Raw genomic sequence first — 23,649 nt, 5'->3', positions numbered from 1 at the left:
CATTTTGGTCTCATCTGACCAGAGCACCTTCTTCCACATGTTTGCTGTGTCCCCCACATGGCTTGTGGCAAACTGCAAACGGGACTTCTTATGCTTTTCTGTTAACAATGGCTATCTTCTTGCCATTCTTCCATAAAGGCCAACTTTGTGCAGTGCACGACTAATAGTTGTCCTATGGACAGATTCCCCCACCTGAGCTATAGCTCTCTGCAGCTCGTCCAAAGTCATCATGGGCCTCTTGACTGCATTTCTGATCAGCGCTCTCCTTGTTCGGCCTGTGAGTTTAGGTGGATGGCCTTGTCTTGGTAGGTTTACAGTTGTGCCATACTCTTTCCATTTATGAATGATCGCTTGAACAGTGCTCTGTGGGATGTTCAAGGCTTTGGAAATCTTTTTGTAGCCTAGGCCTGCTTTAAATTTCTCAATAACTTTATCCCTGACCTGTCTGGTGTGCTCTTTGGACTTCATGATGTTGATGCTCCCAATATTCTCTTAGACAACCTCTGAGGCCGTCACAGAGCAGCTGTATTTGTACTGACAGTAGATTACACACAGGTGCACTCTTTTTAGTCATTAGCACTCATCAGGCAATGTCTATGGGCAACTGACTGCACTCAGACCAAAGGGGGCTGAATAATTACGCACACCCCACTTTGCAGTTATTTATTTGTAAAAAATGTTTGGAATCATGTATGATTTTTGTTCCACTTCTCACGTGTACATCACTTTGTATTGGTCTTTCATATGTAATTCCAATAAAACTGTACTTTGCAGCTCGACAATATTACTTGTGCACAAAAGCAAACATGATAACTGAATGGGCAATAAAAAGTAGCAAATTTTTTTTATTGAATGTTATGTCAGAGTTTTGTCCCACTTTAAGTACAAAAAATAGCTTCTATGGTCTGCATAAATAGCAGCACTGCTTATTTCCACAGTGTGATCTGCTCGTTGTGTTTTGGTGATCTCAATATTAAAAGCCTGTTATCGCTGCCATCTGTATGGCTCTGTTCTATGAGGTAGCACAGGGGGTATTCAGTAAAAGGCGCCAGTTACAGGAACAATGACACAATGCCCATTGAAGTGCCATACAGAGATCAGCACCTTGTACTGTGCGGCGGTGTGGTGACGAGAGCCGGCATACAATACAAGGAAACCCCGAGCAAATCTAACTCTGCACAATGCAAATTCCACACGGTGGGCCACGATCGCTGAACGGCGCTGTCTTCTGGCGGATAGCCATGAGGCTTCAGGGCGGCTGCACGGTGCTGACATTATTATATGGGGTGTCAGTACTGTAAAAGGTCTAACGTTAATCTTCCAATTTGCTTTCCAGTAGTCAGTCTCTACTTAAAGTGAACCTTAAAGTGAAAATAAACTGATGATCTAACAATGGTATCTATCCTTCTACTCCTAAAAAATGACTTTTAGATATCCCATAGATTTATGTAATGTTTAAAAACTTAAAAAAAGTAGATTTATTTGCTCAATGATACAGTCTGTCCCGTGTCTCTGAGTGCAGAAATATATTAAGCATTGGCCTATTTATCTATCCTCTGCTCTCAGGAAAGTATTTATAGCTGTAATTCGTCATCAGCGAGGGACCCTAACCCTATAGTCCGACTGGGTCCTGACTGGAGGAAAACTATCATTTGCATAGCTGAATATGAACTTTCCTAGTCAGAGAAAGAAGAAACGCAACACAGCATATTTACAGTATTTGTGTGCTTTGCACTGTACATACTTATATCTATCTCATCATGTCACATTAGCTTCCCTTTAAGTGAAAATAAACGGAGTTAAACAATTGTATCCATCCTTCTACTTCTAAAATTACTTTTTTTTCTAGATATCCCATGTTATGTTTCAAAACTTAAAGTAAATTTATTGTTTTGTCTCTGCTCAATGACACAGTGTTTTTGATCCCAAGATAGCTAAAATATATTAACTATTGACATTTTTTATCTATCCCCTGCACTTAGAAGCCCAGTTCTCTGCCAGGAATGAGCTTTATGGCTGTAATTCTTTATCAGTGAGGGCTACACTATAGTCCGACTGGGTGCTGATGGGACCCAGTTTCATCTTCAGCAACTCTTAATAAAGCCTGCATTGTAAAGGGCCAGAGGGAGTGCTTAGTTTAACCAACAGCTGTCCAGAGACATCAGTTAGTAATAACAGAATGCCAGAAATAATCAGTAATGTTTATGTACCGGACATCGGTATACAGCTGGCCGTACGCTATTCAGTTGCCATTCGATTTTGTTCAATATTACAATGGATATAATGATGAATTATTTTAAGACTGACTATTATTACTATTATTATTGATTTATTAATTGCCAACATATTCCATGCGTCTATTCCATGCGTCTATAAACCAACACTGCAGATCTGTCTTTAGATCAATTTTTAGCCCTTAATATAGATGGCAACATTGATCTAATTGACCAAATGACCAGCTTAAGGGCTCTTACACACAATTAGGACTCACAATGTGTGTCCATCCATGTGTGTGTGTGTGTGTGTGTGTGTGTGCGTGCATGTTCATGCATGTGTGCGTGTTCATGCATGTGTGTGTGCGTGCATGTATGTCCATCCTTGTTTGTGTGTGTGTGTGCGTGCATGTGTGTGTCCATCCATGTGTGTGTGTGCATGCATGTGTGTCCATCCATGTGTGTGCGTGCATGTGTGTGTCCATCCATGTGTGTGGTTGCATGGGTGTGTGGTCAAGCATGTGTGCGTGTTCATGCGTGTGTGTGCGTGTCCATCCATGTATGTGTGTGTGTGTGTGTGCGTGCATGTTCATGCATGTGTGCGTGTTCATGCATGTGTGTGTGCGTGCATGTGTGTCCATCCTTGTTTGTGTGTGTGTGTGTGTGTGAGTGCATATGTGTGTGTGCATGCATGTGTGTGTCCATCCATGTGTGTGAGCGTGCATGTTTTTGTGTGCATGTGTGTGTGCATGTGTGTGAGCGTGCATGTTTTTGTGTGCGTGTGTGTGCGCGTGTGTGTGTGCATGTGTGCGTGTGTGCATGTGTGTGTGTGCATGTGCGTGTGCATGTGTGTGTGCGTGCAAAGTATATGGAGACAGGGTAGGAAGTACTTACTCAGACTACACTTTCCTAAATACTCTTGTAATGCTTACAATAAGAATTTAGAAACAGTTGCTACCCCTAAAAGGCTGAGGTGCTTTTTTTTTACTACTCAGGAACCACAGTGTGGAAAGAAAGCTGTGATGACCCTCTGCAATAGGCATACTATCCAATACTTGTGTTATCAATATTTAAGAAGCTGTAACATTTTACAAGGTGGGTCTTTAAATATTTTTTATAAATTGCCGCATGCTGGGCTGCTTTCTTTATCTGATTTGACTAAAGTGTTTCTATTGCGGTCAATGATACACTCCAAGCCTGCTAGAAGTATCTCATGAGGAAATAACGAGCTTCTGTTGCTTACACAAGTCAGTCTATGAGTTTCATCTTTAAATCAATAGAAAAAGTAGAAAAAGTGTCATTATGAATTTGTTTAAAGGGAAGGTCCAAGCAAAATAAAAAAAAATGAGTTTCACTTACCTGGGACTTCTACCAGCCCCATGCAGCCATCCTGTGCCCTCGTAGTCACTCACTGCTGCTCCAGTCCCCCGCTGGCAGCTTGCCGACCTCGGAGGTCGGCGGGCCGCATTGCGTCCATTTTTACGCATTCCTGCTAGTGCAGGAACATTAACACATACATTTTTGCGCGTTACTGGTTCAATACGTACATTTTTACGCATTGAACCAGTAACGCGTAAGAATGTATGTGTTAATGTTCCTGCACTAGCAGGAATGCATAAAAATGTACGCAATGCGGCCCGCCGACCTCCGAGGTCGTCAAGCTGCCAGCGGGGGACTGGAGCAGCAGTGAGTGACTACGAGGGCACAGGATGGCTGCATGGGGCTGGTAGAAGCCCCAGGTAAGTGAAACTCTTTTTTTTTATTTTGCTTGGACTTTCCCCTTAAAAGCACCCAAGGAAATCAATTCATTTTATATTGGAAATGAGTAGGAAAGCATTCAAAACCTTTATATTATACTGCTATTCGTCCCTGTAATGCAACGGGAATAAATCACAATCCACAAATAGAAAAAAACAGGTAAAAGCTTCTAAAACTACCTCAACAAACTATTAAAAGTGAAAGTCACAGGAGACCTGAGGGCTGAGGCAGCCTCTGTGGCGCCATCTTAGGTGGTGAATAAAGAAATAAAGGCTAAAATAGAGACATACTCTGTAGATAGCAATAACAACCTGTTTATAACTTGTGCACAGAAGAGTTAGAACATGTCCCTGTCCCTGCTGAGGATTTGTTTTCCCTCCTGTGGTGTCACCAGTGGTAGAGATGTGAGGATCGTCATGCAGTGTGTGACAGAGGAGCAGCAGTATCACTCACCTCCAGTACTCTTCACTCGGACTGGTCCTCTTCACAGTCTGGTTAAGCATAGTGGTCATGTTGAGGGCGTCTTGTTGGGAGGTGAGGTTGACAGTGGCGTTTGAGTAAGGGCTCAGCACCCCCATACAGTTTTTAGAGTTCCAGATATTATTGCAGTACGTCCATGGCAGAATTCGGTTCATAGACGCAAACAAGTAGTAAAATGCAAGGCAAATAACAACGTTGTAATAAATACCAATATATGTTGACACCACCATCATCCCGTAACCTACACCTGTGGGGAGACAAGGTGATGGTTACTGATCATCAAGTGTAGCTAATCATCAAACCTGTAGGCATGTGAGATAGGAGGAAGGTTACCGAAGAAAAACAACAGAGCTTAATTACCAGCTTCCAATAATCCAACTAAACTCATCTACTAAAATTCAACTGATTGCTGTGAACTACTGGACATATTTTCCTCCACATAATTATACAATCTCAGATACAGTATGATAAGGCTATGGTTCTGCTTAAAGGGCAGCCATACTGAAAGGCACACCGATTCTGCCATTGAAAAAAGTTTTTTTGTTTTGTTTTTAGAAAATATGACAATTCTTTGGATCAAAGGCAGGAAGGATGCCTATGTGAGCAAGACTTTTATCATATGTTTTGGTAGACTATGTATGACAGACTATCTTCAGTCAAATAGTTTTGTCTTGAACTCAGAAGTCAAAGCAAACCTGAAGTGAAATTAAAATGCAGACATGTGCAGGTTTTGGAAGTGTTATCCAGCTCCCATACAGACAAATCTTGAACTGCTGAACTTGTTATCTGTTCCCTGCACTCAGGTGTGTTTTTCTCAGCACAAATTCTGATAGGCTATCAGTGAAAGTTATTCTATTTATTGAAAGACATGCCTCTGTGTGCCCTCCGTGCCACTGTCAGCCCCCCCCCCAGTGCTGTGCTAGCCTCCCCCCCAGTCTGGTGACAAGCAGCTTGTTGGCAGACAAATTGGGAAGGGGCATCCCGAGTGGAGAGGAATTCCTGCATAACGCCCCTTCCCTGCCTCTAAGAGCCTTCTCATTGGCTCTCCTATGTCTGTTCCCCACCTCTCCCCAGCCCCTTCCATGTCAATCAGTGCTCTGTGCTCTCATAGGGGTCACAGAAACGAAACTAAAGAAAAACAGCACATAGGATTGCCGGGGAGAGGCGGTAATGGACACTACCTGTTCCGGCCACCCTTCCAGATCAGGTAGTATGCTTTTTTTTACTTTTGAGACTTGCTCAGGTTGCCTTTAAAGGGAACCAGAGACGAAGACAACCTGCAAAATTGAAAAAGATGTTATACATACCTGGGGCTTCCTCCAGCCCCATAAGCCTGGATCTCTCCCACGCCGCTATCCTCCGCTGCCTCTATCGCCGGTACCGGGTCCCGCCACTTCCGCCGGATGCGACCAGTTGTACGCATGCACAGGGGCTCCCTCCGGCTTTGTACGCATGCGCCTGCACAGTACGGAGGGAGCGCACTGCGCTTGCGTCGTCTGGCTCGACTGCCCGAAATTACGGGACCCGGTACCGGTGATAGAGGCAGCGGAGGACGGCCGTGTGGGAGCGATCCAGGCTTATGGGGCTGGAGGAAGCCCCAGGTATGTATAAATTTAGTATCATCTCGTCTCTGGGTCTCTTTAAGTACATATTGGGAATATACATACACATGTTTACTCATCATGCCACATGTCACTTCAGGTATCCTTTAGTTTATTGTCGGGTTGGAATACAAGTATTAAAAAAAAATCTAATACAATTTTCATACATGTTAAAGCATTTTTTTTTCATCGCTTGACAACCCAGAATCACAGCTTTGCAATTCACACCACAGTGCTCAAAAGACAGGTGACCGTCACCAAAACCAAAGGACAGGCTCGTTGGTCACTTGTACTCTCAAAAGTCACAATTTATTGCTTAAAATACACAGGTATCTAAAGACTTACATCATGGGACCTTATAACAGAGACCCTTGAAGATAAAACTCGCATATAGTGTATTTCATACACATATAAGATGCCTGTGTATTTTAAGCAATAAATTGTGACTTTTGAGAGTACAAGTGACCAACGAACCTGTCCTTTTGGTGATGGTCACCTGTCTTTTGAGCACTGTGGTGTGAATTGCAGAGCTGTGATTCTGGGTTGTCAAACGCTGAGGAATATTGCTGCATGTATGAAAGACCATAGATGGAATTGGTTGCCTAAACTACTGGCAGAGTTACCAGATCAGGAGAGATATCATTGAAGGAGCGCCTGTATCTACATTACAACTGCGACTATATTTTTTTTTTTCTTGTTAAAGCATTTTAGGTTATAATAATACATAAAATCAAATGAAATTACAATTTTATATTTAAAATTATTATCAAATCTAAAATACAGAACAATGTACATGTCCTGCAAAAATATGAGAGACCTCAACTGTGAGTAATACAACAAAATGATAGGAAACCGAGTTTATAGAAGCCTGTTTACATTATACATGGTGGAGTTATATCATGTTCTGGTAATTTGTGGAATTTGCAGCATTAAAGGGAAGGTTCAGGGACTATGAAAAAAAAATAAAAATCCTTATCCACTTACCTGGGGCTTCCTCCAGCCCGTGGCAGGCAGGAGGTGCCCTCGGCGCCGCTTCGCAGGCTCCCGGTGGTCTACGGTGGCCGACCCAGCCTGGCCAGGCCGGCGGCCAGGTCGGGCCTCTTCTGCGCTCCATTGTGCGTTCCACGCCCGCGCGCTGACGTCATCGGACGTCCTCCGGGCTCTACTGCGCAGGCTCAGTAGTCCGATGACGTCAGCGCGCCAGCGTGAAACGCACAATGGAGCGCAGAAGAGGCCCGACCTGGCCGCCAGCCTGGCCAGGTTGGGTCGGCCACCGGAGACCACCGGGAGCCAGCGGAGCGGCGCCGAAGGCACCTCCTGCCTGCCACGGGCTGGAGGAAGCCCCAGGTAAGTGGATAAGGATTTTTTTTTCATAGTCCCTGAACCTTCCCTTTAAAGCTTTCTTCATTTTCTGGTTTTGGAAATTTGTCATAAACATCCACCTTACCTTTAAAGATGGGGCTGACCCGCCACACCCCAAGACATCCCTGACTGGCAAACTGTCCAAATGAAAGCTCCATAAAAAAGAGTGGGATTCCACAGAAGACCAGCATGATGAAGTACGGGAACATGAAGGCCCCTGAGTGAGAGAAACAGTGGTGAATCGTGTGAGGATGCTGTATGGTTTATGATAGCAGTAAGTAAGAACACTTTAAGGTTCAGTGCAATCATTGCCTGCAAAATGCATATACAGGCATGTCCAAAAAGTTGGGGATGATTGCAAACCCTCAAACCCTATATTAAGTTTCACCATCATGTACTTTGAGTAGGTAGGGAGCACTCTGCAACCTGAGTTAGCCTATGTAATGCAAGTGTTTTACTTGGGTAACGTATGGTGCGTACCCTGCATTACTCTAGTAATGCTTATGTTACCTAGGTAACACTGGTTATGCTAACTGCACAACTCACACTACTTACCGTATTTTTCACCGTATAAGACGCTCCGGCATATAAGACGCACTCAGTTTTAGAAGGCAAAAATCAGGAAAAAAAGAAAAAAACTAAACCTTGGTGCGTCTATGATGCAGGGGCGTCTTAAAGTGGAACTCCAGTGAAAATAATTTAATAAAAAAAGTGCTTCATTTTTACAATAATTATGTATAAATGATTTAGTCAGTGTTTGCTCATTGTAAAATCTTTCCTCTCCCAGATTCACATTCTGACATGTATTACATGGTGACATTGTTACTGTGGGCAAGTTATGTAGCTGTTTCTAGCTGCTCTGGCTGTTACAGACAGCTTTAAACAGCCATTTCCTGTCTGTGAACATTGTTACATTGTGGCAGTTTGCCCAGAGTACCGCGGTATTCAGAGCCTCTTGTGGGAGGGGTTTCAGCACAAAATTAGTCACACAGCACCCCCTGATGGTCTGTTTGTGAAAATCATTCTATTTCTCATGTAAAAGGCGGTATCAGCTACTGATTGGGATAAAGTTCAATTCTTGGTTGGAGTTTCTCTTTAAGGACTTTTCACCCCCCAGTTACTCTACATACTATTACACTGACCACATAAGGGGACAGTGTAATGATTGCCTATTCCCATGTTGCCTGCCTGTTTTCCCCTATGTGGTCAGTGTAGGGATTGGCTGTTCCTGTGTCCCCCTGTGTCTGTCATGTCCTCCTGTGCCAACCATGCCCTTCTGTGCCAGCCATGTCTCCCTGTGGCAGCCATGTCCCTCTGTCAGTCTCCGCCTGTGCCAGCCATGTCCCCGTCAGTGTCCCTGTGCCAGCCATGTCCCCCTGTCAGTGTCCCTGTGCCAGCCATGTCCCCCTGTCAGTGTCCCTCTGCCAGCCATGCCCCCCTGTCAGTGTCCCTGTGCCAGCCATGTCCCCCTGTCAGTGTCCCTGTGCCAGCCATGCCCCCCTGTCAGTCTCCCTGTGCCAGCCATGCCCCCCTGTCTGTGTCCCTGTGCCAGCCATGTCCCCCTGTCAGTGTCCCTGTGCCAGCCATGTCCCCCTGTCAGTGTCCCTGTGCCAGCCATGTCCCCCTGTCAGTGTCCCTGTGTCAGCCATGTCCCCCTGTCTGTGTCCCTGTGCCAGCCATGTCCCCCTGTCAGTGTCCCGTGCCAGCCATGTCCCCCTGTTAGTGTCCCCCTGTGCCAGCCATGTCCCCGTCAGTGTCCCTGTGGCAGCCATGTCCCCCTGTCAGTGTCCCTGTGGCAGCCATGTCCCCCTGTCAGTGTCCCTGTGCCAGCCATGTCCCCCTGTCAGTGTCCCTGTGCCAGCCATGTCCCCCTGTTAGTGTCCTCCTGCCAGCCATTTCCCCCTGTCAGTGTCCCCCTGTGCCGTCCGTGTCCCGCTGTTCCGGCCATGTCCCCCTGTCCATATCCCCCTGTGCCTGCAGCGTGAATACAGTATATAAGTTACCTGCTCCTGCTGACATGATTCTGGCTTCAGTCCTGCTTCGCGATCCTCTTCTCCTATCTACCGCTGCTACAGCCGCCGAACATCGCTTGCCGGTGAGTCCCAATTAGCCGCACGGCGATTACGCAATCAGCACACGTGCGCCGGGGTCACGCATGCATGACCCTGGCACACGTGTACTGATTGTGTAATCCCTGCGCGGCTAATTAGGACTCACCGGTCAGCGATGTTCGGCGGCTGCAACAGCAGTAGATGGGAGAAGAGGATCGCGAAGCAGGACTGGAGCCAGGATCATGGCAGCTGTAGCAGGAGGCATCGGTGGATGGCAGAAGAGGATCTCGAAGCAGGACTGGAGCCACGAGCGTGGCGGCAGGAGCAGGTAATGTATATACCGCTTCCCTGCGCACCTCTGCATCCCAAAATCTGTACCTTCGCCGCATAAGACGCACCCACTTTTCCCCAAAAATTTTGGGGAAGAAAAAGTGCGTCTTATACGGCGAAAAATACGGTACTCAGTATCCAAAGACATAACAACAAATGTTGTTTAGGTGATAGCTTTAATGACTAACTGTACAAGAGTTTTCTGCAAGCTTTCGAAACTTTAAGTTTCTTCTTCAGGCATGTGTCGGAACTGAAACATGATGTCTGAAAAAGAAACTTAAGTTTCCAAAGCTTGCAGAAAAATCTTGTACAGTTAGTCCCCGTTTCGCAAACTGAAACCAATGTACGGCAATGGAACAGTTTCTATTGTGTGCTGGTTATGCGGAGCGGTGCAGAGCAATCCGAGAATCTGCAGCATGCTGCAGTTTCTCGCACAGCTGCATCCGCGTCCCCGTCTCTTTGCATTGGGTGGCCGCATCTCCTGATGCGGAAGTGATGCAAATGGGAGCGGAAGTGACGCAAATGGGAGCATAAGTGATGTGTAGCCGCATCGCATCCCTTCGGATCCCATTCCCCTTTGGAAACAGGCCTTTATTCATTAGAGGTACTGTATTAACTAAATGTCTTTGGATTCTCGAACCACATGCAACTACCTACTCAGTGTAATGATAAAATTGCCACATGCTCCCTGCACACGGCAAATTTACTGACAGTTAGATACCCTCAATATATCAAATGTTGAAACTGAAAAATGACATTATTTACTAAAAATATATTCTCATTTTTAATTTGATATTATAAATGTATTTGAGTTCAGGGACAGCAAAAGACCGGAGAAGTCATGTAATGCTAAAAAGATATCTGGTGGAACATGTCACAACTAATTTAGTCAGTTGGAAGAAGGTCAGTAACAGTTTCCAGAAAAGTTAAGTGTCTCAGTAATAATGATGTGGAGAGGTACACCACTCTCTGAAACATTGTGTGGTCATATGCTACAACAATTTATATAGTATTTTTCGGACTATAAGACGCTCCTGACCATAAGACGCACCTAGGTTTAGAGGACAAAAACCAGGGAAAAAATATACTAAACCTGGTGCATCCATGGTGAAGGGGCATCTTGTGGATTATGCCCCCTTTGTACCTCATGCCCACTTGTGTCTCCCTGTGTCCACCTCTGTCCTCGTGTCCTATTCTATGCCCCTTGTGTCCTCCTCTGCATGGGCACAGTACAGGGAATACCCGACATTGCGGTGGGTTGGAGGTATTCACAAGTCAGGAGTATCCTACATTTGGACTATAAGACGCAGTGACTTTTTTCCCCCACTTTTGGAGGCGAAAAAGTGAGTCTTATAGTCCAAAAAATACAGTATATTGTTCCATAACCAAAAAATTGCAAGAGTGTAGGGATTACTTAATCCCCAGTACATAATATCAGTAAAAGATTCAGAGAATCTGTAGAAATCTTTGCATGCAAGGGACAAGGCCAAAGGCCAATAGTGGATAGCAATGATCCTTAGGCCCCCAGGTGGCACTGCAATAAAAACAGAAACAACTCTGTAGTGGCAGTTACTGCAAAAACTCATGAACAATTCTGAAAACCAATGGTCTCACATGGTGTTTTAACCATTAATTATGCTGACAAGGTGTTGTGCCAGCAGCGTGACCTGCTTTACCTCGCAAGTTCTCTTAAGCTGGTCACTAACGGTCCAATTTCTAGCGAAAAATCGTTCGAGCGATCAGAAATTCTGATCCGATTGGTTGTAAATAATCTCCATTGGTGGACACAATCGATTATGAACGAGTGAAAAAAATGTCGCCCGAATGAATTTTCGACGAACGAAAATTTGGATTTTCCTGGTGGTCGTGATAGATAGGAAGAAATGATTGGTTAGTTGATGGTGTAGTGAACGATTTTTCGTCCGATCAGAATTTCTGATCGCTCAAATGATTTTTCGCTAGAAATTGGACCGTTAGTGGCCAGCTTAAGAGTAACATGAGCTATGCAAGTAGCTTGGAGCAAGTTACCATAGTCAAAAAGCTCTGCTACCCACTCCGTGGTGAATTAAACCTGAACGCTGGTGCGCAATCCTCCTGTGTGTGTGTGTTTGGGGGGGAGAGGGGTCACCATAGCATTGCTCAGATTACATAGGTAACATGGATTACACCAAATGCGCAATGTGTGCTACCTTATCAGCATAATTACTGGTTAAATTAATGGTAAGAAAAAAACTTAATCAGACCTTTGTGACTATGCCCCTGACACAAAAAATATTCAGCAGCTGAAACCTTGTGTCAGGTAAAAGTAGGACAACATTTTACTTTCAAACCTTCCACAATTGGTTTGCTCAGTTTCTGAACATTTACAGAATGTTAAAATAAAGACAGAGTGTAGGATGACTTACCTCCTCCATTTCTGTAGCACAGGTACGGGAATCTCCAGACATTCCCTAAGCCCACTGCGTACCCCACGCTTGTTAGGACAAACTCAATCTGGTTTCCCCAGTTGCCTCTTTTTACATTCTCATCCCTCTTTGTGGCCTCCCCAGGCACCGTTCCATTCTGTAAAACAGGAATAAACTTCATGTAAGGTAACATTTACGCTATGAAGATACACCAATAAACCATCTTCATTTAAAGCCAACAATGTCAAGCAATAATCAAGCAATGTCAGCCAGGCCTCCCTTCTGTTACCAAAAGCACAAGTGAAAGTTCTGAAACATGGGCCCAGACGCAATTCACTTTTTCATCTGAGTTTTGCCCTAGGTTGTATTTTCACAACTTGTCAATAAAATGCCTTTTAAACCACCAACAAGCGAGAAAATACTTGGAATAATTTTGATAGAAACTTTTCACCTACTTTTTGGTATTTTTTCAGTAGCAAAATACTGAAAAAATATTTTAGACGTTTTAAAATTATCTCCTCAGAGAAAGCTCAGGAGAAGTTTTCTCCTAGGTGATATTTTCACAACTTGTCAATAAAATGCCTCAAACCACCAACAAGCAAGAAAATACTACAAATAATTTTAATCATATTTTTACACCTACTTTTTGAACTGCAAAGTGCTGAAACATTATTTTGAAAAGAAATGAAAACATTATATCGTAGGAGAAAATTCAGGAAAAATAAGGGCCATGGGCCAGGCCTTATCGAATTTCCTTTTTCCCCTAAATTTTCTCCAAGGTTACAGTTTCACACCTTATGAATAAAATGACTTTTAAGCCACCAGTAAGCAAGAAAATACTCCATATCAAACTCCTCATCAGTTCCTTCCCAAATGTGTCTCCTTCCCCTGTGATCTATAGCTCCGTGCACACGCTGAACCATGGTCATAGACAATCGATCAGCTCCCGACATTTAGCGACAAGCGAACAATGTCAGCACACCTTTGAATTCGGCAACGGCACAATGATGGTCCGAAAATTGGATCATTGATGTGTGTAAATGAAGTGGGGGAAGTGCAAATACAACACCGGTGTGTACTTTGAAAGGATTGATCATTTGTTATTGTTCGGTAGGAATGACTGGCAACAATTCTTGTCCAAACTGATCTGCAAGGACATGGGTGATAACCACTGTCTTTTACCATCATTGGGGCATTTTTTTTAAACGATTATTGGCCGACCCGTCATTTATTTCTGAAGGAGCTTTGGGCATAAACCTACATAATCAGGAGACCTTGGTGTAAATTTATGGTAAAACTGTCACAAAAGGCCTGTCCTGATTTTAGGATCAGTGCCTGTACATCTGCCTGTACTCCGAGCAGGGGCGCCTCTAGCCATTTTGTCACTCCAGGGCCAAAAACCTGTGGCCAGAAGGAGGCGCAAAAGGGGAAAGAAGGATGCACAAGGCACAGAGGTGGCAGCTGCCTGCAGCTGAACCAAGTAATAGAAAACCCATGGGGGTGGGGTTTAGTCCAGGGGTGGGGCTTCATTTGGGGTTAGGCTTAATCCAGCAACATGGCACCCCCAGTAGCAATGGCACATTAGGCAATGGCCTGTACTGCCTATGCCTAAAGGCTCCCCTGACTCTGGCCACACAAGCCTATCACCTTCACATGTGTCTATCATCTTTAAAGGACAACTGAACCAAAAGGGATATGAAGGCTGCCATAATTATTTCCTTTTAAAGAGACACTTAAGCGAAAAAAAATGATGATATTATGATTTGTATGTGTAGTACAGCTAAGAAATAAAACATTAAGATCAGATACATCAGTCTAATTGTTTCCAGTACAGGAAGAGTTGAGAAACTCCAGTTGTTATCTCTATGCAAAAAAAGCTATTAAGCTCTCCGACTAACTTAGTCGTGGAGAGGGCTGTTATCTGACTTTTATTATCTCAACTGTAATTGAACTGTTTACTTTTCCTCTGCTAGAGGAGAGTTCATTACTTCACAGACTGCTCTGAAAGACTCATTTTGAATGCTGAGTGTTGTATAATCTGCACATATTATAGAATGATGCAATGTTAGAAAAAACACTATATACCTGAAAATAAAAATATGAGAATATTTTCTTTGCTGCTAATCTTCTAGTAATTATTCATAGTACACAACCAATTCATTATATCATATATTTTTTTTCGCTTCAGTGTCTCTTTAAGCAATACCAGTTGCCCGGCATCCTGCTGATCCTCTGCCTCTAATACTTTTAGCTTTAGCCCCTGAACAAGAATATGCAGATCAGGTGTTTGGCCTAGTCCACACTAGGTCCGGAAACGTATCCGAGGCTCCGTTTTTCAGCCCTGATGAAAAACGGAGTCCCGGATACTAATGTTAAAAATAGCAGCCGTTCCTTACCCAAGAAAAAAACGGATCCGTCTGCGTGTGCAGGGACCCGTTTTCAAAACCTGAACGGAAGGTCCGGAATTGCTGCATTTTACGGACCACGTATACACGGATGGGTAGTGAAAAGCAATGGGAAAACGCAACTCCATCTCCACAGGCAAAATAGCACCCAAAACGGATGAAAAAAATGGATAGCATGAACTTTATTATTGGCCCAAAAACTCCTCCCACTACCTTCCTAATGGTCAAATTCTCATAGAGACGTTTTCTGTCCATTTTTTGGGGTAAAAAACGGAACGGAAACTGATGCAAAACTGATACACTTTTTTTTTAAAAACTGATCAGTTTGCGGTCTGGTGGTACTTCCCCTGATCCCGGACTGCAGCGTCCGTCCTGCAACCGTGCCTAGTGTGGACCTAGCCTTTCTGACAATATTGTCAGATATGACAAAAGCTGCATGCTTGTTTCTGGTGTGATTCAGCCAAAAAGATCAGCAGGGCTGCCAGGAAACTGGTATTTTTTAAAAGGAAATAAATACGGCAGACTTCATATTCTTCTCACTTCAATTGTCCTTTAAATTAAAGTTATAAAATGTTATTTGCAACAAAAGGGAAGGAGGTAGTGGAAGCAAGTATGGCAGACTGAAGGCGACAGGCCACAAAACAAAGGCCCCTCTTTTCCATTTCCCTGACATGAGCACAGGGGGTCCGGAACCCGTTCCCTACACCTTGTCTGCAGTCACAGGATGGAGGAGACATGACAGATCCGCAGGAGATACCTCTGAGAACAGCCATCACTGCCAGCATTCATTCCGCAGACACCCGGCCTGCAAATTCCAAATACCCCAATTTCAGGGGTCAGCTCATTCTTCCATGGGCCAGTGATATTTGTTATGCAAATCAGACCTCCCATCAAGTTCAATAGGTGGTCCTTGGAATGGTTAGAACAACATATCCTGATATAACTGCATACAGCATACTCAATAAGCTTTTATAGATACGGGATATATTTACAGATACATATTATCAGCTTGCTTAAAAAAAAGTTTCTATTTCCTGTTCTGACTTCCTTCTTCCTCAGCCATTACTGCAGACACACGCATTAACATTACACGTACCACTGATAGATGGCCAGTGAGGCAATGGTTTTTAACGTGAACCTGAACTCTTGCACAGGACAGAAGGAAAACAGAGAGGAATGCTCGCTGTGTGTTTTTAAAGAGAAGAGCCTGTCTCATTTCCCCTCATCTGTAAGTAATTACAAATGTAATTTGAGCTCTCAGCTGTGTCAGCAGTCTTGGCAGACACAGCTAATATGTAAAAACAGAATGCTAACCCTTTCTCTGCTTTCATTAGAGCAGGAAGTAGCCACACTGCAGATTTATTGCAGTAGTTCTGTAACAAATAAATGGTTTTCTTTAAAGGGTATTATGCTGTTGCTTATCTAACGTTGCCAGAAATGTGGGATAATGCAGCTGAAAAAGTACATCTGAGGAGCTAGCAGCAGGCACTGTGGGTGGGGCTGCAAGTTGGTGCTTATTCCAGTGTCTTCGCTGCTCGCAGTCCACGGTGATGAAGGCACAGGCTAAACTCTGAGAATAGGGTTTTATGGTGAAGAGAATGTTATGTTCCAGCACATGGCTAGCCTGACACCTGACCAGCAATTAAGTTGACATTAGCTAATCAAGGGCCTGATTCACAAAGCTTTTCTATTAAATTATCTCACCTTATTTATTAACTCACAATTTACCTCTCCTTATCTAACTTAACTCGTGGTTTAACTCTCCTTAACTAATTTAACTCATGGTTTAGCTCTCCTTATTTGACATAACTCATGGTTTAGCTCTCCTTATTTGATGTAACTCATGGTTTAGCTCTCCTTAGTTGACATAATTCATGGTTTAGCACTCCTTATTTGACATAACTCATGGTTTAGCGCTCCTTATTTTACATAACTCATGGTTTAGCACTCCTTATTTGACATAACTCATGGTTTAGCACTCCTTATTTGACATAACTCATGGTTTAGCTCTCCTTATTTGACATAACTCATGGTTTAGCTCTCCTTATTTGACATAACTCATGGTTTAGCTCTCCTTATTTGACATAACTCATGGTTTAGCTCTCCTTATTTGACATAACTCATGGTTTAGCTCTCCTTATCTATTTATCTCATGAATTATCTCTCCTTATTTGACATAACTCGTGGTTTAGCTCTCCTTATCTATTTATCTCATGAATTATCTCTCCTTATTTGTTTATCTCATGCATTATCACTCCTTACAGTTAAGGTGAAAAATAAAATCCACCCCCATGTGCCTTATACAGAAACAGACAGACTATGCCACTGACTGCATACACTGGATTTGGAATTGGACATGACCTTTTTATGAGGCTTTAAAGAGACACTGAAGCGAAAAAAAAATATGATATAGTGAATTGGTTGTGTACTATGAATAATTACTAGAAGATTAGCAGCAAAGAAAATATTCTCATACTTTTATTTTCAGGTATATAGTGTTTTTTCTAACATTGCATCATTCTATAATATGTGCAGATTACACAACACTCAGCATTCAAAATGAGTCTTTCAGAGCAGTCTGTGAAGTAATGACCTCTCCTCTAGCAGAGAAAAAGTAAACAGTTCACTTACAGTTGAGATAATAAAAGTCAGATAACAGCCCTCTCCAGGACTAAAGGTGGCCATACACTGGTCGATTTGCCATCAGATTCGACCAACAGATAGATCCCTCTCTGATCGAATCTGATCAGAGAGGGATCGTATGGCTACCTTTACAGCAAACAGATTGTGAACCGATTTCAGCCTGAAACCGTTCACAATCTGTTGTGGTGGTGCTGCTGCTGCTGCCCCCGCCCTCCCGCATACATTACCTGCTCCGCCGGCGCTACTCCAGTCCCCCGGTCACCGCTGCTCCGTCTGCGCTCTGGTCTCCAGGTCCGGCATGCCTCACTTCTTCTAGCCCGGCAGGAAGTTTAAACAGTAGAGGGCGCTCTACTGTTTAAACTTTCTGCCGGGCTAGAAGAAGTGAGGCATGCCGGACCTGGAGACCAGAGCGCAGACAGAGCAGCGGTGACCGGGAGACTGGAGTCGCGCCGGCGGAGCAGGTAATGTATGCGGGGTCTATTGCGTCGGTCGTCGGGCACTCGAACGCCGCCAGCGATGCGCTCTTTACCCGCGGGCGATCGACGGTTATTTTCCGCACGGCGCGATCGACGGGATCGGACGAAATGGATCGAAATTCGGCGTGTAGCGTGAACGATTGGCAGCAGATTCGATCCCAGTGATCGAATCTGCTGTCGAAACGAGCGCAAATCGGGCCAGTGTATGGCCAGCTTAAGACTTATGCTGGGAATACACGGTTCGTTTTTGCCTTCGTTTAAACCTTCGTTTCGATTGTGCCTTTTGTCCTTTTCGATCCCGAAATAATCAGTCATACGGTTAATATCACCACCCACGGTTTAGTTTTTTTTTCCGATTCTGATGGTTTCGTTTTTCCAATGATCGAAGGCTGCAAAGAAACGAAACGAAAATCCCTTTTTACAGGGACGGACTAGCAAAAACGAATGTATAATCGATCTGAACAGCCATCAAGCCTACCAATGGCTCGATTAGATGGATAAAGAGAGATAATATCAAACATGTTCGATCACTAGTCGTTCGTTTTTGGGGTCTATTAATCGAAACTATAATGAGATTATGACTATTTTCACATACGTTTTCAACACTCGATTCGTTTACCGAACGAATCGAAGGTTTAAACGAAGGCAAAAACGAACCGTGTATTCCCAGCATTAGTCGGAGAGCTTAATGGCTTGTTTGCATAGAGATAACAACTGGAGTTTCTCAACTCTTCCTATACTGGCAACAATTAGACTGATGTATCTGATCTTAATGTTTTATTTCTTAGCTGTACTACACATACAAATCATAATATCATAATTTTTTTTCGCTTCAGTGTCTCTTTAAACAGGCAGCTCACTCTCAAGGTAATTAGGGGCATCACAAGAATAAAAAATGCCACAGCAAAGCAACCCTTTCTGATGTTCAGACTACATGCGCTGCGAATGTTTTGGCAAAGCACAGCGCTGACAGTGAATGGACTCAGCAGCGCATATGACATGCGATCACGGCATTACATTTCAATCACACAGCCATCTGCGCTTATAAGTGTGAAGTAGGCCTAACAATGATATTTAGAAAAAGAGAAAGGTTTATATTATTGTTATGTTCAGCATTAAATTGGCATTGCATTAGAAACCTAATCATTACAGTCACATCTAAAGTAGAGTCATTTATAATACATCACATGCTTTCTCCATGTTTTACAAGGAATACTTACTTTACTAACTTAGGAACTCATGAGAAAAAGGTACACAAAGATTATATTTGGTTTTTATCACTGAACAAGACTTCTGACAACTGCTAACCCTAAAATGACATTAATCAGCTCTTTGGTCAGAGGGGATCAAAACAATAAAATGTCAGGGCTCTTTTACACTACATACAATTCCGATTTTGATGTGATTTTACAGGAGATTTAGATTTTTGTTGCAATTAAAAAAAAAGTCCTGCATGTTGCATTTTTCTTCTTGTTTAGCTACCATCCAGTGAAAATCAGATATTGGAATCGCAAATTGGAAATGTGATTTGCAGTTAAAAAAAGTCTAAAAACGTATCAAACTTGGCACCACACTTTTTTGGTATTACTGAATGCAAGATTAGCTAATAGTCTTCAGTTGTCTGTTTATTGTCTTATTGTCTCAAGTATTGTCAAGCTAAAAAAAGGAAAAGATTTAGGCAGGATTCACACTTGTCTTTCAGTTTTCTGCACACGCCTTTTTTCTGCACACTATGGGTTTGATTCACTAAACCAATATGACACCTTATCACCGATATCACACCTTATCAAAGATATCACACCTTATCAAAGTTAACACGCCTTATCAGAGTAGCATAGCGAGCGCTACAAACTTATGCCTGCTAATTGGCAATGGCACTCGTACTGCCCCGAGCCCCCGCGGTTCGTAGCGCTTGGTATGCTACTCTGATAAGGCGTGTTAACTTTGATAAGGTGGGATATTTGAGTTATCACGGTTTAGTGAATCAAGCCCTATGTGCGTTTGTATGCAGAGAAACACGCATGTTTTTAATAGCAGCTAATGTAACTGATAGAGTAAACGCAAACAACGTGCAGAGTTGCTGCAGTCAGTCAGCTTTTTTTTTCCCTGTGCGCGAAAAACACATGAAGTGTGAACTAGCCCATTGATCAACATGACTTCTCAGTTTGAATGTGTTTTTCTGTGCAGAAAATATGCACAAAAATAGCCGTGTGTGTCCCCTGCATTTCTGTAATATTTATCTAAAATTTTCCTAATAAAGTTTTTACTGTTATAGTCCTGCTTCCATCCCTGACTGGAAAAACCACATTCGGTATCTTTTCTGATGAAGTGTGTGCTGCTACACAAAATCTGTCAGTGATTTTGAGTGAATGCTATAAGCGACTATAATTATCATGCTACTGATATAATGGTGCCTCTAAACCTCCTTTGACTCTACTGTTAACCATTTCACCACTGAGGGGTTTTACCCCCTGACCACCAGAGCAATTTTCACCTTTCAGCGCTCCTTCCATTCATTCGTCTATAACTTTATTATTACTTATCCCAATGAAATGAACTATATCTTGTTTTTTTTCGCCACCAATTAGGCTTTCTTTAGGTGGGACATTATGCCAAGAATTATTTTATTCTAAATGTGTTTTAATGGGGAAATAGGGAAAAATGTGGGAAAAAATTATTATTTTTCAGTTTTCGGCCATTATAGTTTTTAAATAAAGCATGCTACTGTAATTAAAACCCATGAAATGTATTAACCCATTTGTCCCAGTTATAAAACCATTTAAATTATGTCCCTATCACAAAGTTTGGCGACAATATTTTATTTGGAAATAAAGGTGCATTTTTTTCAGTTTTGCGTCCATCCCTAATTACAAGCCCGCAGTTTATAAAGTAACAGTGTTATACCCTCTTGACATAAATATTTAAAAAGTTCAGTCCCTAAGGTAACTATTTATGCTTTTTTTTTTATTGTATTTTTTTTTTTTATTACAAAAAAAAAATAAAAATTGGGGAGTGTGGGAGGTAATGAGTTAATTTATTGTGTAAATGTAATGTTTGTATATGTAAAATGCTTTTAGGGTGTAGTTTACTATTTGGCCACAAGATGGCCACAGAGTGTTTGTTTACATGCGACCTGTAAGCGTCCGGAAGGACGCTTACAGGAAGCAGTAGGAGGCTGGGAGACTCACAATGATCTCGCTGTTTCTGAAAAAAGCAGCAGATCATTGCGGGGGCTAGATCAACAAACGGGAATGGATTTTCCCGTTCATTGATCTCCGGGCGAGCGGGCGGCGGCGTGCACGAGCGGCGGGTGCACGCGCACGAGCGGCGGGAGCGCGGATAGCGGCGGTAGCGCGGAAGGTACGGATTTCTCCGTCCCTGGTTTTTTAGGGAGGAAAAAAGGGACGGAGAAATTCGTACCGCCGGGGGTAAAGTGGTTAAACATAACAATTCCACATGCCTTATCTCCATGAAAATACCCTAAACATCCACATGAGTGTTGAAGAGGTGAATTTCGACTGTTTCTCAAACAAGTTATAATTCAAATGTTGTAAGCATATTACTTACAGCGACATGTGAATTAGCGGTTTAGACAGTGAGGGTGTATAATAGTTTAGGGATCTGGGCTTTCTGGTCTTTCACAAGTCTTTCTAAGTTTTTCAAATATATCCCATGTCTTACACGTTTCACATTTTATCGTACATTAGACCCGCTAGTATATGCTAGGCCAATACGAGGTAAATACAAGGTGGGCTGTGTATTTGATTCGGCCATTGGTAACTCAGTGCTATTAGTTTGCAGCACTGGCGCTATCAACTTTTTGTTTTACTACCTACTGAGACGGATACACTAAAGTACACAGATGAACCTAAGGGATCCCACAAGCCAACTGAACAAATTGTAACCATTCCCTGCGTCATATCAAAACATGGTGGGAACTGCCAAAAAGTTAGTACCGTACCTTTATGGCTATGTGATTATGGTCACATACTTTCTTCGCAATGCATACCTGTTGATATTATTTAAAGAGGAACTTTGAACAAGGACTGAGCTTCATCCCAATCAGTAGCTAATACCCCTTTCCCACAATTTTTTTTTACCATTTCTCAAATAGCTCATCGGGGGGGGGGGGGGGGGGGGGGGGTCTGTATAGCCGATACTGTGGTGGAAGCTTGCTGTCTGTGAGCCTCGTTGCACTGTGGGAAATAACTGCTTTTTCCAACTGCCAAGCAAGCAATATCTGCCTCTGTGCATAGAACTCTCAGTAAGGAACATTCCGTACAGATCACCTGGCAGATCTAAAGATGTCACCACCAGAGATAAATTTCAGAATGTAGATCAGAGATTGGAAAGATTTTACCATGGAGAAACACTGACTAAATAGTATATAAGTGAATATTGTAAACAATAAACAATTTTATTAATTATGTTCTTTTCACTACAGTCCCTCTTTAAAGTCACACAGAATGCGCTCAGCCCAATACATACACCTCAGCTAAAAGGAAAGAGGAACGAAAGGGGTCATTTATCACAAAACCTACCTTGTTAGAAAAACATCCTGTTTGTAATTTGGTAGTTTGTTCCCTCTAAATGTTTACTGTCTTTGTAGTCAGAGTTTATTGGTTAGAGCGTAACCTGGCCTCTCCCAGGTTCCATCCTCTCAAGAAAATGAGGTAAGTGTATTGGAGCTCAGCAAACTTTCTGCTACTGAACAGTGTAATGTCAGTGTTGGTGGTCAGCTTCCGTAACACATTTGTGCTGGACTCAGTGGGTAGTATCAGGGAGCTTGTGTCAGGTCACATGGCCTCTAGCGCCACACTATGCCTGGTCAGAGTGATCGCTGGATCGCCGGGGGAGACGGTGTGGGGAATGGAGAGAAGGGCAGTAGACAGAAGCTCATGGCATCAGTTAAATTCAGGTCAAAACAGGAATGGTCACTAATTCTAATGAGGCCTGAGCAGAGTGCCAGCTACACCGCACAATGCCAAGTCTCCAGGGCAGGACTTTCAGGAGAATAGCTGCAGTGAGTGTCTGGGGTACATCCGGGGGAGCAGATGTAGATTCATTACTGCAGACAAACATACAGCGTGCGGACAATGCACGAGTCCTGATACAGATGGGAAACTGTTCACTAAAAATAATTATTCTGAGATGTAAAAGGCAGTGAGAGAATACAAGATGACAGTATCACAGGTGGGGCTTATTCACCTTCTACAGATGGTCCAACGACAGGCACAACCTGCCCACACACACAGGCTCTGATTTAATAAACTTCAGTATTATCCTGGTTTTCATTGCAATAGATATTTTTACATTTTATCCACAAAAAATGTGAAGCGACTCTTATCAGGGTTCAGCGCCAGCCGCGTAGCACCTGAGTTGGGCGCTGCTATAGCAACAATGCTAAAGTCCACGGCCCGCGCACGATAATTTGGGGTACCGATCGCCAGATCCCAAATTACTTCTCCATTCCAAGATGTTAAGACTCGGAAGGGAAATAGTATTTATCACCACTGGGAATTTTAGCTGTCATTCAGCTCACCCTGACTGGCGGCGTACTGATATTACTTTTTCACTTGCTAGGTACTGAAATCTTATTTTATACATAAGATGAGATAACTTCTCCTGTGAGAAAGCTCAGGGGAACTCAGGGCCATCGATTCAAACATTTTATCGAATCGAGAAGGAATTGAGAGGGGATCGAGTGCGTTCCAGAATTCCCAATCAATGTAAAGTGGCTGATATCATGTTGAATCGAGCAGGATGCAAGATATCGGTCGCTCGCACAGGAATCGGATACTGTTCACATATCATTCAATCAATTTTTACATTCAGAGCATGGAGACACAACATTGGTCAGATCGATTAGTGAAGGTGAAACTCATAGGATATCATTTGTAGTGTGTGGGTCACTAGTCCATCGAC

The 23,649-nt window shown here is 43.1% G+C and overlaps 1 protein-coding gene across 1 annotated transcript in view; it reads right to left on the bottom strand.

Moving 5' to 3' along the window:
• The window catches only part of SLC6A9 (solute carrier family 6 member 9), a 206,181-nt gene that overhangs the window by 24,433 nt on the left and 158,099 nt on the right, over positions 1-23,649 (bottom strand). The window contains exons 3-5 of the mRNA XM_068239550.1: positions 12,201-12,357; positions 7,500-7,631; positions 4,425-4,698 (exon numbers count right to left, since the gene is read on the bottom strand). Coding sequence (XP_068095651.1) covers positions 4,425-4,698; positions 7,500-7,631; positions 12,201-12,357 — 563 coding nt within the window. The remainder of the gene's footprint in view (positions 1-4,424; positions 4,699-7,499; positions 7,632-12,200; positions 12,358-23,649) is intronic.

The sequence above is a fragment of the Hyperolius riggenbachi genome, chromosome 6, assembly GCF_040937935.1.
Source record: "Hyperolius riggenbachi isolate aHypRig1 chromosome 6, aHypRig1.pri, whole genome shotgun sequence".
NCBI lineage: Eukaryota > Metazoa > Chordata > Amphibia > Anura > Hyperoliidae > Hyperolius > Hyperolius riggenbachi.
Note: the sequence above shows the minus strand (reverse complement) of the source record. Positions and strands in the feature narration are given on the sequence as shown.